General features: G+C 41.8%; 1 protein-coding gene across 5 annotated transcripts in view; it reads right to left on the reverse strand.

The window, feature by feature from the left end:
- FGF14 (fibroblast growth factor 14) overlaps positions 1–19,182 on the reverse strand; it is a 615,412-nt gene that overhangs the window by 177,106 nt on the left and 419,124 nt on the right. Inside the window, exon 1 of one of the 5 annotated variants that reach the window (XM_059902613.1) lies at positions 1,683–1,832. The exons of 3 other annotated variants lie outside the window; for them this stretch is intronic. In XM_059902613.1, the coding sequence (XP_059758596.1) occupies positions 1,683–1,832 (150 nt within the window). Of the gene's footprint in view, positions 1–1,639; positions 1,833–19,182 lie in introns of those variants that run through there. One more of the 5 variants, XM_059902612.1, reaches the window with a different exon arrangement.

The raw sequence follows: 19,182 nt of genomic DNA on the forward strand, positions 1-19,182 counted from the left end.
ATCTAGAAGAAAATATGTTTATTTACTTCAAATAGATGGCAACACTGGAGCTCTACCTGGTGAAAATTGTGTTCTAAAAGATGATCAGATGAAATTAGGGGAGAAGCAAATACGTTAAGTCATGATAATGTGACCCTCCATGGGTCAACAATGTTTAAAACAGTTGAGTTGGTCTTATAATACCAAGGTTTGCTGGATCAGTTTCTAGGCTAAAGTGTAAAATTAAAGTCCCTTTTTCCTAATAGCTTCTACACTGGTCTGAAAATATTGTCTCCGAAGTCTTCATCGTGAAGTTCCTTCTTTTATAGCTATATAATTTATCTACCTTAAAAATTCCATTCTGCTTTTCCTCAGATGTTTGCCTTCTAAGCTTGATTCTAAGAGCAAGTAACTCCAATTTCTAACTGTGACAATGAGCGATTAAAAAAAAAAATTAGTTCTAGTCTTTGTTTAAAGAAGCACTGAAACTTTCGGTCGTAAATCTGCAAATGTGTGGGACACACACACACACACATACACACATTCACATAGATACACACGTACAGCATATGCTTCTCTCACACATCTTTGGAACAACAGGGAACTTAAAATAAATACAGCTGGGCACCAGGAATATAATGTGCTGGGCAAACATATACTCCTATTAACGTAAATATATTCTTCAGTGTTTCCTGCGGGGCCCACTTAGTAATGAAAAGCAAGCAATCCCCATTTCTCCCACAAAACACCCCACATGCTCTCCAAACAACCGCCCCTAGCAACTGGATGTGGAGAGGAGCGGAAAGGAACAAAAGGCGCTGGGCTCCAGCTCAGGAGTGAGTCGCCTTCTCGGACCCTGGCATTTTAAAGGCAGCAACAGAAGGTCATGTTGGGCACTAGCTGTCTCTCAAAAAATATGTATAGTAAGGCAACTATTATAGTCATCCGTGTGTAGTAACTGCTTCTCTTGCCTCACGTAATTCGCGAGTCCTTGAATCGAAACTACCACGTATGAGGGATGTTTGCCAAACCCCCAAGTGGGACTCGTTCTCCGCCCTCTGCGCCCCTCTCCTCACCCCAAGATGCGACCCAAGGGCTTCAGAGTGGCCAGTGCTGCTCGCGAAGCAGCCTTCCGGGAAATCTCCACTGGACTGGCTCTCAGCGCCAACACACCCTCGGCTCACTTCCCTCACTCCAGCCCCTGCTGAGCGCAAGGCGGGGACCAGCCCCTCCGCCGAGGTCCGGGAGCCGAGGGGGCTCCGGGAGACCCGGGAGGCCAGACCCGGAGATTCCGGGCATCTCCAACCGGGCTGGAAGCAGCCGGCGCGACCCCGAGGGGAGCCAAGACCCTCGGAGCAGAAAGAGGTTTTCCCTGGGAGTCGGCCCACATCGGACCCGGAGAGCGAGGGGCAGCGGCGGGAGCGGGCCAGCCTGCCGGCGGGGTGAGTTTCCAGTGGCTACAGGTTGCCTGGGAGCAGATGCCCCGCTCCCGAGGGCGGCAGGCGCTCGGGGCGCTCGGGAGGGAGACTTGTGTTGGGGGGGGGGGGCGGGGGGAGGGTGTGAGAGACGGAGGGAGGCAGGGGAGCCCGAAAAGGCCCCACGCGGGCGGGGAGAGGGGAGAGAGCCGAGGGCGCGCCTCCCAACCGGGACCCACACAGACCTTGGCGCCGCAACCTGCGCTTCTTGAGGCCGAAGATGCGCACTTTGGAGAAGATGTCCACCAGGTTGCCGTTGCAGAGCCCGCGGTTCTTGCTGGGGCTGCTCCGCCTCCTGCTGGCCGACGGCCGGTCCCAGTGCTGCTCCCGTGCCTGCCGCTTCTGGCGGATCAAGCCGCTGGCGATGGCCGCGGCCATGGTGGCCCCGGGACCGGGTCCGGAGGAGGGAGGGGCCGAGGGAAGGGAGCTGGGGACACAGGAGCGGGAAGGGCCGGCGAAGAGGGCAGGCCGGAGGGGCCGGGGCCGGGGACTGGGAGCGCTCAGTCCCGCCTGGGACCCATCGCCCTGTCCGCGGAGCGCGGGGCCGGGCCCGCAAATGCGCCCGGGGCGCGGCGGGGCGAACGCCGGGAGCCCGAGGTCGTGCCCGCCGCCGCGGTCGCGTCGGAGCCTGGACTGGGGCCGGGGCCGCGGGCGCCGCCGCTCGCGCCGCCTTCCTGCCCGGCCCGCCTCCCGGGCGGGAGGTAGAGCCGGCCGCCTTCTTCCCGGGCAAGGGATGGAGGGCAGGTGCCGGCCGGGTCCCGCGCGTCGGTCCGCCCAGAGCGCGCTGGGCAGGACTCAGCGCCGGACTCGAGCGGCCCCCCGGCCGGTGCCGCCGCCGCCGCCGCCCGCTCTCGGAGTCCGCCGGTGATCGTCAAGTGCTTTGGAGATCAGCATCTGGAGAGCGCAATCTTCTCCCCGGAGATCTCTAATCAGAGCGCTTCGTTCCCACCCCGCTACACTCCCCTCCCGTCCCCCTCCTATGCCAGTCTTCAGAAGGAAAGAAAAAGGTATATATAATAATGCCTTTTAAAAATATTAATAATACTGTAAAAGAAAGCTAAAACGGATGGCAGGGGGTGGGGTGCTGAGAGGCTGAGCCAGAGCGGGTGGAATTGAAGGAATCATCAGTGCGCTTTTTCTTGGATGAAACTCGCACGTCTCCGAGGCTTCCGAGGCTTAGCGAGGGCTTCTGGATCTTAACGTGCCTCCTGGTCCGCAGGCACTCTCAGCCGTGGTTGGAACGCGAGGTGGATCCCGCCCTCCCCGCTAATCCCTTCAGCTCCAGAGGCTTTCCACCCCGGGAAGGAGGAGGGGGAAGGAGGGCGGTTGGGAGGGAGGAGAGTGTGTCCTGAGGAGGGAGGCGCCTCCACTCCCTGCCTAATCCACCCAAACTTGCTGGACTCTCCCTTCCGCTCCCAGGAAAAGTAGGCTTGTCATTTTGAAACCGTAGCAGACAGAGCAAGAAGGAGGGAAGGAGGGACGAGGGAAGGGGACAAGACGTGGAGAGGTGGTGTGGAAAGACCCCCTTCCCAAATTTGCTCTCTAGCACTTGGAGGAAGAGATGGCAGCAGCTGTAGCTGCTGCAGAACGGCAGCGGGAACGGAATATTGAAGAAGCCACCACAGAATATTAAGGGCGGGCGGGGTGTCACAGTATTCCAGCGACAACAGAAAGCAGCCGGACTGAGGGACACTCCAGTTTGAGCTGCCGTCTTTGGCGTCCCTGGGTAGAAAGCCAGGGAGCAAAGCATGTGAACTGTGTTTGAAATTCAGATACAACAGCTGCTGCCTCTTCTCCTTGATTTCCTGTCTGTGTCCTGGCAGCATTCTGTCATGGATAACCAAAAATATGAAGGTCCAGGAGGAGGGGAGCAAGTGGAGGGCACCCTAGAAAAGGAGGTTGGGAGAGGAACAATTCGTGCTTGGAAGAATACAGATCTTTGGTTCCTAGGACACACTCCGAGCCACAGAACTATGAGTAGCTTGTGCTCCTATGGCTTCTTACCTTTTCCTCTTCCCTTTAGACTGCTTGCTTATCATTCCAAGAAGGTAAAGAAAAGAAACCCACAAGCTAGACTTCTCGCAATCCAGTGTGAAGAACGGAGGAGAGAAAACTCATCTGATAACTGGTACTTGTAAACAATCACTTTTCTGGTGACCGCTTTAGAGCTGGAAAGAGGAGAGACACACTCGGAAGGCAGCCCTGGGAGCAGTTCTGAACCAACACCCACTTTCTCTTTGCCTCAGGAATAGGCAGTAAAGTACTACAGAGACTTGCAGCCAGGCAAGTGGGAGAAGTTCAGACAAGGGCTGATTACAGGGAGGCTAGACACCTTCTGCTCTAGGGAACTTATCCACAGTCTCTCCAAGGAAGCAATTAGTGCTCAGCTGTTTTTCACTGTATTTACTAATAAGCCTCTCTTGGGGAAGAGAATTTAATCTAAGAGGAGTGTTTAGATTTGGGTCCAACGCAGATATCATTGGCTTTACGATAATGTATATGCTATTTAACATTAAAGAACATACTCTGTAAGCTTATTTTCCCCACCTTACCATGTTTTATCTACATGAAATCTATATATATGTAATAACTACGATTACTAAAAGGAATATGCATGAGTAATTTTCCCAGAAATTTGCAATCCTTAATCTCCTATGAGATAGAAAAAGTGAAGAAAAAAGGGTGTGTTAACTATTTTGTTCCATGTCTACCTTTTTTTTTGTTTTCTGTTTTACATGTCTTTGTTCTTACATGTTTACTAAGTGTATTTAGTATTGCCATGATCTTGCTTTAAAAGGGAAGGACATTTGCAGAGATGGATACATCTAATAAAAGGCTATTCAAGTGTTTCTTTTAAGAAATTCACCGAAATAAGTCGTATTGAACAGAAGTAGTAGCTACTCCTACCTTCCATTATTGAACAGTGGCTATCTGGACATTTCAGACAGTACAGATTGGAATTTCCGAACGACTTTACAATTAAAGCAAACATATTTACCTAAAGCTAGTAATGAGTTTTTCAAAGAAGCAAAATGTTAAGTATAGTGACCTTTTCAATCTAATACAACTGCCCCAAATTACATAACCTAGTTAGCTGCTTCTTTCTTTTTTTTAATCCTCGTGATATATGTGTGTAGTATAATAATTTGAACAGAGTGAGATTAAGCTGCTTCTTATTATAGCTGTGTTAATTCTTTTCTTTCCAGGCATTTTCTTACAATTCAGGGTTCTCCCCAATTCCTTGGATTGTATAATCCAAGGGGAGGTCGGTTTTTTGTCTCCTTCAGACCCCTCCCTTCAACGCCCAGCTGCGGTTCAGCACCGCGGACAAGGATCCGGCCACAGCCAGGGCGCGCGGAGAGCAAGCAGGTTCCCCCGAGCGTGGGCGCGCTGCTGGCTGCGAGGGGCTCCGATACTCTCTGCCCTTAAAAGCAGCTTTCCGCTGCCCACCCCAAGCCACCCAAGGCGGAAAGGAAATTAATCCTCACGGCTTCCACTGGCATTAATAACCCACCTTGGAGCATGAAGCTTTTCAGCTTTTTGAGAACCAAGAAAGACTCTTTCTTTCCTGATTTATTCCAACCCCTGGCGCAGCGCCTGAAACAGCGGACGACTCAGTCTCAGGGCGTCTACTCAGAGTGTGAATTTCACAAGCCTTAAACGCTTCTATCTTAGGTGGTTTCTGGTTTTAAGGGAGCATGGGGTGGGGGGCAGCACTTGGGCTAATCAAAGTCTTTTAGCTTAATCTCTAGTTTTCCTTTTACCTCCCCAAAACGCTGTTTAGTTGTTTACAGATAGAGGTAAGCGAAAGAAAACGCAAGAGAGCCATCTGCTGTCTTAAGCTGTGATAAAAGTGTAGCAAAAAACCAGGGTGAAAACCGTTCCGGGCGGGTGAACCGAAATCCATACCTTGCTGTAATTCAGAAAATAATGTTACACTCATGAGAACCTCCTCGGTGTCATTCATTTCACCTTTGAATGCATAAAAACAAACAATATACTACTGACCAGGTAGAGTGGCTCCTGAGCAACCTGTCAGGAGTCTGAACTCTGATTTCAGACAGTCTCGTTCATTTCTGGATTTTGCTCCATCCTGGCTGTATAATGACCTCTAGTGAGTTGCTTCAGTTTCTCTCAGCCTCAATTTCCCCACCTCTAAAACTGAGATGATAATAAAATCTCCTTTTTTAATTCTTGTGCAGTTAAATTTAGTAAATGAATGTAAAGATCCTTGTCCAGTGTCTGGTACATCCTCAGTGCTTAAAAATGACAGCTATTATTGTCATGATGTCCCAGATCACTCATTTCTATCTCGGAAATTCTTTTCCAATTTCCATGTCTTTTTCAAGATCAAAAATGTATGTATTCCCATGTATATTTCCTCACCTCTGAACTGGGTACTTGAAAAAGATTTTAAGTAATTAGAAATGTAAAAATTATTTCATTTTGGCAAAAGAAGTCCAAGGTGAAACTTTGGTTCATAATTGACTAAATTTGTGAACTTAGCTCTGTAAGGCTCTTTCCCCACTCACTGAATAGAGATAATAAAAACATTTCCCTCCCTCACAGAGATTAATATGTGTGCCTATGAGAAAACAGTTCTAAAACTGTAAAGTACCACACAAGCATTAGTTCATTGGAAGCTGATTATTCAACTACTTCCCTGTGCTCTCAACGTCTCCAGAAGATGCCATGCTCCCTTTGGCCCCTCTACTTTGCATATGTTGTTCCATCTATCTGGAACACTTTTACTGCCTCTTGCCCACACTCCCCTCGGTAATATAAAACAGTAGCTAAAATCACAATTGGAGTAAAGCAATCATAGGCTTGACTGTGCATCCTTGAGCAATTCATCTAAACCTCTCTAAGTTTCTATTTCCTCTTCTGTAAAATGGTCATAATAATGCAATAAGGTTATGAGGATTAAATGAGAACATGTATATAAAACACAGCAGTGCCTGCCAAATAGTGCAAGTTCAATAAATGATAGCTACTGGTAATCATTTAACTCATCACTCAGGTCTTCATTTCTTCAATGACCAAGTCCTACATTGACACTTCTATGAAGATGTCTAGTAGGCATCTCAGGCTTAACATGGCCAAGATTAAACTCTCAGTCTTCTTTCTCAAACCTGCTTTCCAATCTGCCCCATCTCTGGAATGACATCTCCATTCTTCTTGTTCCTCCGGCCCCAAAACTTGGGCATCATACTAATCTCATTTCTTTCTTTAGTACCTCTTATGTAATTCCTCAACAAAATGTATTCACTCTATCTTCAAAATAGATCTACCATATGATCACTTCCCACTGTATGCACTGCTACCTACCACCATGATCTTTTGGACTATTACAATAGCGACCTGACTGGTCCCTTGGGATTCACCCTTGGTCTTTGATGTGCCTTCAACACTGTGACCAAAGTGTCAAAGGTATAAATCAGATTATATTACGCCTCTATTCAAAATCCTACACCTCAGTAAAAACCAAAGTCCTCACAGTGTCTACAAACCATGCTCCATGTGATCTGTATCTCTCATCTACCTTCATTTGTTATCTGACACCATCTCTGCTTCTCTCTCTTCATTCACCAGATGCCTTCCTCAACCTGCCTGGCACGTTGCTATGGCAGGACTTCTGTGCTTGCTCTTCCATCTGACTCTCTCACCTCCTGCAAAATCTTTGCTCACTTATTATCATCCCAGTTGAGATCTTCTCTTACAAATCTAGCTAAAATAGCAACCTCCAAACACAGTCAATCCTTCTTCTTTCCCTGATTTAAGGTTCTGAGTAGCAGTCACAACTTTGAAAAATTCTATGTATTTGTATATATGTATTTTAATATGTATCTTATTTATTTGGACTATCTTGCTCTTTTAAAACACAAACCTAAGACATATTTTTGTGTCTCATTTGTTGACTGCCACATATCCAGTTCTTAAAATGGGGCAAGGCAGAGTAGGGGCTTAAAGAATTAAGAAGTTGGATACAAAGACAGCCAAACAGTTAACACCAAATATGAGGAACAGAAAATCTTGCTTAGCCCAGTCTGTCAAGGATAAATTACCCCATGGTGCTTGATCTCTTTAAGAGAAGAAAGAAATCTAAAATTCGATTTGGAATATGCACAATCTCAACCCCATGAATAGGATATACAGAGTCCTCTAGACTTTGCTTGATCATTTAGGCTCAACTTAACATGACACGTAGTTTTTTTTTTTTTTAAACCAAAACATTAGCAAAATATTTAATGTGAAAAGTCCATGACAATTCTATATTAGATATTGGGTTGGCCAAAAAGTTCGTTCGGGTTTTGGTACGATGGTACGTGAAACCCGAACAAACTTTTTGGCCAAACCAATATAATCATATATTTATATACGATTTAAAATACCATTTCAATTATTTAAGACCTAAACCTTCAAGTAAGTTAATGTTCCAACAAGAACAATGACATTTATATTTTGGCTTCCTAATACAAGTTGTTCATTATCACAACCTTCCCGAATCACCATTCTATATCCCTAAGACGACATGTAGTTTGAGTTCTGAGTTCCAGCAGTGATTCTTGGGGCTTACTGAAGGTTGCAAGACTGACTTCACTTGGATTGGAGAGGACAATGCTACTGATCTTTTTGACTCATCCCGCCCCCCAATACACATCCTGTTTTCTCCCTTGCTTTCAGGCTGCCAATTGACAACATGCCCCCTTTTCAAATTTGTTACATTGAATCAATCATTGCAAACTAGCTGAACATATCTGATCATCTATAAATACAAAAGTAAATGAAGTCTAAGGGAGGAGAATATATAAACAAGAAACAGCCTATTGATACTGATTTCATTATTTAAAGAGCCTTTTCCCCTTGCCTTCTGCATTTTGTTATATTCTAGTTTATTTTATTGAGTAGGTTGCTTAAATTCCAAATATGTTAAGTTTTTGTTTGGTTTACTAAAAACAAGTACATTATTTCAACTTCAAATAAACAAAAAACTCTAAAGAACATATTTTGTGACACTGATGTCATTATTAAATGTTAACACTTCTTATTTTCACAAAGTAACAGTGTACCTATTTTTCTTCATATATGTCATTGCCACAGCCATTATTTCAATGTAACCAAATTCATCGGATCTAAGAAACCATTGACTTTAAGATGCATCAGTTAGCTACAAAGGAAAAAAACCATTTTGTTCAACTATGTCACATCATAGATTACAAGATGTATATCAATTTCAGAGATATTTATAAAAAAAAAACCTTTGCATCTTAGAATCAACGAAATGGGGTATAATGGGACTATGTAAGTCTATAAGTGGGACTGTACCCTTATTAACCCTGTCATGTTCTGTATTTTGCTTAGACATCATACATCTTTTGGTTAAAATAGATTTTAAGTGCTTGAGAGAAACTGTGTTCTGAAATATCTTTAGTTTCATTATTATTGTTGCTGTTGTTTTAATTCTTTTATCTCCCTGTGAGTCTGAATTGGAAGGATAGATAGGGTGGAAACAAATATTCCTCAAATATCTCCTGCTTACTTATTTGATCATCTCCACACAATAAGCGACTCACTCCATTTTGTCACATGGTTCCCTTTGTGAGTCAATCACTTTTGAACACTTAAAATTAAGGATGAAATATGAAGGCCCAACATTTTTTCACAAATAAGTTATCATAAATTAATTTGGGATGAGCTTGAGTAGGGTTAAAAAGGATACATTGTCATTTATGTTTTCATCCTTTGTTCTGGATTAAATGGGTTTTATTTGAAAATGTATGAGGTAATTCTGAGAATTTAGTCAATATTGATGACCCTTTTCATTTTTTAGTCATTTGGAAGAACACCAAAAAGTAATGTTAAGATGCACTTGGGACAAATTTTCAGGTAGTTAATTAAGAATGAATGTGTATCCCTTCCTTATAATTCAAGTTCAAAAGCTTATTTTATTTTTTCTGTGATAGTATTATTGACCTTTATTTTAGATTCAAAGGATAATCGAAATGAATGTTAAAGTGTTTTAAGTTAGATTTTTCAAGAAGTAATTGATTGCATTAATGTTATAACAGTCTTGTTGATTAATTTTGCTGGATATATTTATTTCTCATAGGGAACAGATTTCCATCTATTAAAAAAATACCTGGAAGGTATTTTATTGTCACTTAATATTTTGATTCAATAAAGAAAAAGTGGAAACTATTGGTACCAAAAACTTGTGAACATTCTTACCTATGGAAGCAATACCAGATTGGTATAAGCAGATGGCTTCGCTTTACAAATCTAGTGTATTTTTAAAATCTGACTAATATGTTGGAAAAATACTCTCAGCGGTTTCCAGCCTGCTTTATTAAAGTGAACCCAAAATGTGCATAGCATTCATTTCAGAGTTGTGAGCATTGACTTATCTTTCCTCACTCTACATGAGTTGTGGGAGATGATAATAACATCGATTTAACGATGTATCAGTGAATCGGGTTTTTAAAAAGAATACTTAATATATGTGTTGATGGACACTTAGGTTGCTTCCATGTCCTGGCTATTGTAAATAGAGCTGCAGTGAACATATATACAATGGAATATGACTCAGCCATAAAAAGAAACGAAATTGAGCTATCTGTAGTGAGGTGGATGGACCTAGAGACTGTCATACAGACTGAAGTAAGTCAGAAAGAGAAAAATAAATACCGTATGCTAACACACATATATGGAATCTAAAAAAAAAAAAAAAAAAAGGGTTCTGAAGAACTTAGGGGCAGGACAGGAATAAAGACTCAGATGTAGAGAATGGACATGAGGACATGGAGAGGGGGAAGGGTAAGCTGGGACAAAGTGAGATAGTGGCATGGACTTATATATACACTACCAAATGTTAAATAGATAGCTAGTGGGAAGCAGCCGCATAGCACAGGGAGATCAGCTCGGTGCTTTGTGACCATCTAGAGGGGTGGGATAGGGAGGGTGGGAGGGAGATGCAAGAGGGAGGAGATATGGGGATATATGTATAGGTATAGCTGATTCACTTTGTTATAAAGCAGAAACTAACACACCACTGTAAAGCAATTATACTCCAATGAAGATGTTAAAAAAAAAGAATATTGAATATTTCAACAGAAAAAAATTATTCAATTTTCAAAAAAATGAGAAATGAACTTTCATTTATATTCTCAATACAAAGATTCTGTGTGCACTTATGATATAGTCTTATCTGTATTTAACATTGTAACCAATTTATATTCAATGATTACTAGAATGGTCACTTTCATAGCAATTAAAGGTTCTAGGTTAATTATGTTCTTTGTATGTAGTATAAATGGGCTAAACACATATATGAACATGTACACCCATGCACATATGCACACACATACACATATGCATGTGCCAAAACACATAACTAAATTCATAACTCTGGTAAAGATAATTGTAAAGCATTAGTGATTTCCAAAGAAAAGTGACTTGCAAACTCCCAATTCAAGAATCTTAGAAAACTATTTTCATTACCACCCTAAGAATGTAGACAATATCTACCTAAATTCACTTTTGAAATTTTTCTCAATAATAGTTCAATGGAAATTAAGAATAAATTAGAGTATAGGTTTTAGTCATAATTCTTTGAACACAAACTGAGACTATGTCTCTCTCAATTTATAAAGCACCTAAATAATATTTGTATAATAGTCTGTGAAGAACTTTTACATGTATTTAAGTGGGTGTCATGATTTCCATTTGAGAGAAATGTTAGGTCCCAGAGCTGTTAAATGATTCTTATGTTTACAATGCTAGAAAGTGGAAGAAACAGATCTTAAGTACATCTTTTTTCTACCAAGCTATCTCCATCCAGCTATTTAAAATTTGACTAACCTGTCACAGCACCAACTCTAGGATGGAGACTCTCACATGGGATTCGAGGACTCTCAGCAGTTTCATGGATGGATTTAGGATTATCTGTGATTCTCCCTGACATTTGTACTAAAGGAAAAAAATCGGGTGAATGTGCATTTTTATGCAACCTGGGTTCACAGTTTTCCTCCAATTCTCAAAGTGACCTGTTTCCAAAGCAAGAATAAGAATCACAACTGTAGAGGGAGGGAAAGAAGGAACACACAACACCCAGTACTACATTTCTGATTATAAAAGTTAATACATACTCATTAAGAAAAAGTTGGAATATAAAAATAAATGATAAATAAAATCACCTCTAATCTTGACATTAAACGTTTTGGTGTATTTCTTCTGGTTAAAAAAAATGAAAATTTGCTCTCATATTTTTGGCACACTTTAGTGACTAAGAAACACAACGGAGGTAAAAGCCAGTGTATCATTCATACACTTTAGCTACATGAAGTCCATCAGAAACTACTATAGTCTACATTCTATATTCTCTAAAAGCTCTTTACAACTCAAAGATCACTTCCTTCTAAGTCATGCTCTAAGTGTTCTAACCTCTGGGACCAATGCTTGCTTTAGTTTTCAGAGTTTTAGGAAGTCTAGCTAAATAACTTAAGCCTTAAGGTTCCGAAAATATTGCTATTTATCTCCTTCTAATCTGGGAATCTACTTCTAAAAACTGCATGTGAAAGTAATTTCCAAAGTGCAATGCACTTAAGAAATGTTATCATTATAAGTTGATGCCATTTTGCGGGTTCAGCAGAACCTAGCTCCTACTTTGTACTTAAGAACTAAACAATTATATCCTTAAATTGATGCCCTGAGTCCTCAGTAACCTACAATATGTTTCTTATTGCTTCTGTGACAATTTGCCACAAATTTAGTTGCTTAAAAACAATACATTTATTCTCTCGCAGTTCTGGACGTAAGAAGTCCCAAGTCAGTTTCACTGGGTTTTGGTCAAGATATCTACAGAGCTGGTTCCTTCTGGAAATGCTGAGGAAAGAATCTGCTTGTTTTTTTAATCTCCTAGAGGTCAACTTCATTCTATGGCTCAGGGTCCTTTCCTTGTGTCATTCCAACCTCTTGCTTCTCTTGTCACATCTACTACTACTGATTTTGCCCCCATTCTGCCCCCCTCTTCTAAGGGCCCTAGTGATGACATTGGGCTCACCCAGATAACCCAGGATCATCTCCCAGCTCAAGATCTTTCATTTAATCACATCTGCCAAGTCCCTTTTACCATCTAAACATACAGTTGCAGGACTAGGGATTAGGACTTGGACATCTTTTGGCGGGGGGCAGTGGGGACAGCTATTATTCAGTCTACCAAGCCTACCCTCTATCTAAAGCACATGAAAATAGAGCCCCGCCTAGCATTTGATAATCACCACCCCCAACCCCAAGAGCACGGACAAGGTAACTGCTCCAGAATGCCAGTTTTTAAATGAGAGTACTGTTTCCTACAAAATATAATTCTTTTTTTTTTTTTTTTTTTTTTTTTATTTTTTTTTTATTTTTTTAAACATCTTTATTGAAGTATAATTGCCTTACAATGGTGTGTTAGCTTCTGCTTTATAACAATCAGTTATACATATACAATATGTTCCCATATCTCTTCCCTCTTGCATCTCCCTCCCTCCCACCCTCCCCATCCCACCCCTCTAGGTGGTCACAAAGCACCGAGCTGATCTCCCTGTGCTATGCGGCTGCTTCCCACTAGCTACCTATTTTACATTTGGTAGTGTATATATGTCCATGACACTCTCTCACCCTGTCACATCTCACCCCACCCCCTCCCCATATCCTCAAGTCCATTCTCTAGTAGGTCTGTGTCTTTATTCCCGTCTTGCCACGAGGTTCTTCATGGCTTTTTTTCCCCTTAGATTCCGTATATATGTGTTAGCATACTGTATTTGTTTTTCTCTTTCTGACTTACTTCACTCTGTATGACAGACTCTAACTCCATCCACCTCATTACAAATACCTCCATTTCATTTCTTTTTATGGCTGAGTAATATTCCATTGTATATATGTGCCACATCTTCTTTATCCATTCATCTGTCGATGGACATTTAGGTTGCTTCCATGTCCTGGCTATTGTAAATAGAGCTGCAATGAACATTTTGGTACAAGAGTCTTTTTGACCTATGGTTTTCTCAGGGTATATGCCCAGTAGTGGGATTGCTGGATCGTATGGTAGTTCTATTTGTAGTTTTTTAAAGAACCTCCATACTGTTCTCCATAGTGGCTGTATCAATTTACATTCCCACCAACAGTGCAAGAGAGTTCCCTTTCCTCCACACCCTCTCCAGCATTTATTGTTTCTAGATTTTTTGATGATGGCCATTCTGACCGGTGTGAGATGATATCTCATTGTAGTTTTGATTTGCATTTCTCTAATGATTAATGATGTTGAGCATTCTTTCATGTGTCTGTTGGTATAATTCTTTTTAACAACAGCTGTTTACTTGACTGAACCTGACTAGTGCCTGCTTCTGCACCCCCGTTGCTTTACTCCCTGCTCTCAATGATGTCTTGTTATTGGCTGGGACTCTCTGATACCACCTGCTTACCTGAATTTCTTATGACTTTAATTATTGCATCTCTCAGAAAAAAAAAAAAAAAACAGTACAGCAATTTGCAGACGTTGTGGAAACAGAACCATTTTGTTCCCCTGTGGGTTGTGAGGATGCATTTTCTGAGTCACACATAAATCCATGAAGAATTTAATTCCTTGAGTTTATAACATGCCTTTCATGAGATTTAGGGCCATAGAATTGAGCTGAATAAAGCTAAAGCTAGACATGTGATGCTCTACAAGATGAGATTTAGGGCCTGAGGCTATCACCAAATGAAGGAAATAGATTCAGAAAGTCTTGTTTTCCCCATTCCATTTTCGTTTTTATTTAGCTCTAGGGGTAGTAGGTAATTGCTGTTTCCTTTCAGAAATTTAGACTAGCTCCTTAGGTAAGAATTTGCCTTCACTCTAGATTTGACACTGACTACAAATGAAAGGTATCACTGAAGTTAAAGATTTTTTTAAAGGAATCAGAAATATTTTTCAGTGAGTTTGATATGGACAGAGGGATAGAAAGGAGGAACCTCAGAAACAAAGAATCATTTCAGGCAGAACGTCATGGAGAGTTTTAAATAAACAAATTCTGTGGCCCTGGTCTCTAAATGTCTCTTTGCTCACTCCTTTGGCCCTTTTTCCCTTTTTATGTTGTCACTCTCTATACCTTCCTCTGAGTCCCTGCAGAGGTTTGAAACTGGTTTCTAGAGATGAGAGTATCCAATGGTTGCAAGAAGTCTTTGGCTGTGAGTCTGGAATAGCAGCTATTCTACTTTGCAGGCAAATATATATAATTTGAAACACCGAGACATAACAGTAAATGAGTCTCTTCCCAATGAACAGGGATAAAGGGTCCAAGCAGAATTATTCTTCCCCCAGATACCTAACTGGTGCAGCCACCTGGGCTGAGGAGGAGAGAGCCCCGGTCACGCTCGTAGACCTGTGCGCACCTCCGCATAAAATGGGCTTAGTGATCTTCTCCAGGGATTTAGTTCTAGCACGACAAGTCTCAGATTAGTTTATGTCAGGGAATTCTGACTACAAACAGGAGACAGCAATTCAACATGTCTTTATAGGACGAAGATTTGATTTTAGCTCTTGGTGCCCTGCTACAAGAGCCGGAGCAGATACTCAAGCGTGCGTTCTACTTTTCAGGTTACTTAGGCAGATAAACCAGGCGTCCTAATTCCCGGACCTTTATTGTAACTTCTTTACGTGCCCTCTGAAGGGGCACTCTACCCTCCGCCTCAGTAAATGCATTCCCACCAACTCCCAGCCTCTCAAGCTTCCGGGGATGATCTCTTTGCTTCCCAAACACTCCCAGCCGCCCCAGTGCAGGGCTCCAGACCTGAGGGCTCGCCTTCCCAGGGCCTGGTACATGCGGACACTTCCCAGCTACTCACTCAGTGATTGGGGAAGGAAGGAAGAGAGTAAGAAAGGAAGACCCTTGGGTTCTGGACTTCTGGTCTCTTTAATTCTCCACCCAACAGTAAAACACACCTGCCCTCGGGTCCCATTTCCAGCCCCCATTTCCTTTCTCATCCCTGGTAACACTGTAACTTTTCAAAAGACTTGAAAAAAAAAAACCCAAAAAACCAGCACCTTCTCTGAAAGAAGCTATTCTCATGCTTGAAGCACTAAAAGAGGTCAAAGGGGCAGAGGTTTGTGGAGGTCTTCGGAACCCCCGGATTTTCTGCTAATCCCAATAAACAGAGAAAATCACTAATAGGCGCATCAGAATCATATCTTATTCCTCAATTCCAATCATTTCTAGATTTGAACTGAAATCTTAATTTGTTATTATATCATTATTCCCTACCTTTAAAAGTTAGAACGAGAAGTAATCTTAGAGATGATCTAGTCTAATAACCGCATTTTACTGAGCAATAAACTCAACCCCAAGGAGGTTAATTAATTTACTTAAGTTAATTACAGTAAGTCCCCAGCATACAAAACGAGTTCCATTCCGAGAGTGTGTTCATAAGTCCAATTTGTTTGTAAGTCCAACAAAGTTAGCCTAGGTACCCAACTACCACCATCGGCTATACAGTGCTGTACTGTAATAGGTTTATAATACTTTTCACACAAATAATACATAAAAAAACAAACACACAAAAAAAGAAAACATTTTTAATCTTACAGTACAGTACCTTGAAAAGTACACTAGTAGAGTACAACAGCTGGCATACAGGGGCTGGCATGGAGTGAACAGGCAAGAAGAGTTCCTGACTGGAGGAGGGAGAGGAGGTGGGAGATGGTAGAACCAAAGGATCGTCAGCAATAGGAGACGGAGGGCAAGCTGCAGTTTCACTCACGCCTGACGCTGATGGCACAGGTGCTGGTTCCTTGTTGGAACCAGATGCACGTTCGCATCTTTGAAAGTTCTCAGCTTGAAGGTTTGTATGTCAGGGAATTACTGTAATAAGCTAACTGGAAGCAGCTCCAGGCCTGGATTCCGAGTCTCCTGATGTCAGGTGCAATGACCTGTCCATTGCACCTCTTACTTCTCAGAAAAGCTTGGCTACACTGGAGAAGACTGCCCATTATACGGTCCCCAGACAATTCTGGAACACAAATCTCCTCTCTCCTTTCTTGTTAAGTACATCCCATTTTTTTTTGCAGATACACCCGCTATTCTTAAAGAACCCGAGTTGTCTACGAATTACTTCATCTGATTTGCAGAATGGGCCCCCTTCGGTCAATACTTTCATAAAAAGATAGTGTTCATAAAGGCATATGTCTTAAGTGACATAATCAGCCTCCATTCATTCATCCATCCATTCATTCAGTCAATTAACAAATCTATGGGGCACTAACTCTCCATCACTACGCTTGACCCAGTATTCAGACAGAAATAAAAAGCGATTCTACCCTCAAGCAGCTCAGACTATAGGGGAAGATGGCTTCATACACAAGTGGGACTGAGTGCTAGAGATTCAGAGCGTAAAACCTGCACAAGAGGAGTGGGAAGAGGAGCCAGCCTACCTGGTGTGGGTCAGAAAGGGTCTCCTGGAAATAGTAACGCAGCAAGCTGAGATTTAAATAAATGAATGAATGAATAAATAAATAAATAAATAAAAGATAGCAGGTGTTCTACCAGGTACACGAGAGGGGCTTGGGGATTCCAGAGGGAAAGTGTCAAGTGAGAGAAACGCCAAGTTAAGACACAGCTTCACATGTGAAGTTAAGTGAAAACCGTTTCATACACCAACAGTGCCCAATCTGTGTTGGAGGGAAGGGTACAAAGAGCCTTAGCTGGTGACCATATTAGGAGTTACTGGGGGAAATTTGCACCAGCACTAGAACCAGCTGAGCATATAAATATTATGTAAGGATACACAGAGTAATGTATTTCCATGTATGTTTGCAATATCATCCACTTACTAAACTGAGTATTTTCATGTCATGTCACAATTCTCATGCTGTCCTTTATCCACACTTTTCTATCAACCTGAGAGCCAGGGTCATTGGAGCTAAATTGTACACAAAACAGTATCTCTGTGACATATGTCATTAAACATATGTATATACACATAAAATAGACTGAAGGGCAGTATTAACAGCATTTATCCGTGGGTGGTGGGTTATAGCTGTTTATATTTTTTATTCTTTGTACTTTTCCCCCAATTTTTCCCAAGGAGCTTGTGCTAACTTCATAACCGTAAAAGGTTGCCTTTTTAAAAACAGAGATATTGATTTAGAAGAAATAGGAGGACAACACATATGCAAAGGAGAAAGTCTTTACGTTTAGCTGTGGATATCATTAGCTGATTAGATTGTTCTTTCTTCTAAATTGCAATTAATTTTATTACTCCTTTTAAGGTGAGAACATATTCTATTTATATGGTATCAGAAGGCTTGTGTTTAGAATTCTTAAACATCAAAATCTTTCCCTTTCCCCTTCTGCTTTCAGAGATATAAAATTTTACTGTTCCAATAAGATCACTCTAAAAACACAAACAAAACAACAAAAAGAGTAACATCATTTTCCTTGAAAAATCAAGTTGCAATCTTTAAGACAACCTTCAATATAGATTTTTAGGATATGAGGAATATAATTCAGGGTTGATAGTGTTTACAAGGTCTGGTGTCATAAAGAGCAAAAGTAATTTCCTGCAGTAAAGTATTGCTCTTTTTATGGCCATTCCTTGGCTCCTAGATAAACAGACCCAATTTTAATTATAACACACTTATGCCCCATATCCCAGTATTAATGCTGTACTGATAAACACAGAAATGCAACTCTGTCATTGGAAGACCCTCATCATGCTCTCTCTGTATGGTTCTACAATCATTCAGTCATGTTCTTTTTACCTTAGAGGGTCTTAGTTACTTGCAAAGTTTTCTCCATCAACTTTCCTGGCTAGATGTTATCAACAGTTCAACCTCACCTTCCTCACAGAGGTAAATTATTTTACACTGTAACAGTCCTTGACAATTCAGTTTAGATTAAAACACACACACACACACACACAGAGTTAAATAAATATTGCTAAACCCTCTGGGTCTGTCAAGGAAATAAAAATTTCTTCCACACAGAGTTCCAGAGACTAGTTTGTTAAATTCACATTTACTCTTCTGCTCAGCATTTCCATCAAAGAGGCTTCAAATCATCTAGTCCTGTTTTATTCTAGCGACACCATTCAGGGGATGCCTGATTTCCACTGGCACCCTCCATGGACTGAGGACACAACAGATCCAATGTCACCCTCTCCTTTCCAGATGGCTTGAAATTTAGAAGGTCCTCCCCAGTATTGGGCCTGAAGCCTGATTTTGTACTGCTCACTGGAACAAAACATGTTTCCCTCTTCCACATGACCATCTTTAAGTGTTTTATTACAGAACACTATTGATTTCTGTCCCTCTAGCTTTCATACCTTTAAATGACATTGACCCACCCATGAGAGCTGTCACCAAGGTCATACAAAACCTAAAGGTTTCTTCTGCTTGTCTATTGACTTTTTCTGCTTGTCTCTCGAACTCAAGTGAACCCTTCCACTCTCGCCTCTCTGCTTCCTTGCCCGTGGCTTCCTAAGTCCTTACGTCCACCCTCGCATTGTCTCAGTGCCAAGTCGTAACACCCATGCTTTCTCTAGACCTTTCACTGACACTTCAATTAGTAGTTTACACTCACTGTCCTTGCCATTTCTTCCAAGGATACATTTTGATGTTCTCTTTAGTTGCAAGCACTGAGACTTCAAAATGAGGCTGCATTTATCTTAATTCTCTTAAAACCTCTCCCAGAGAGATTTTCAGCTTCACTGAGTC

This window comes from Balaenoptera ricei, chromosome 18, assembly GCF_028023285.1.
Source record: "Balaenoptera ricei isolate mBalRic1 chromosome 18, mBalRic1.hap2, whole genome shotgun sequence".
NCBI classification, from domain to species: Eukaryota; Metazoa; Chordata; class Mammalia; order Artiodactyla; family Balaenopteridae; genus Balaenoptera; species Balaenoptera ricei.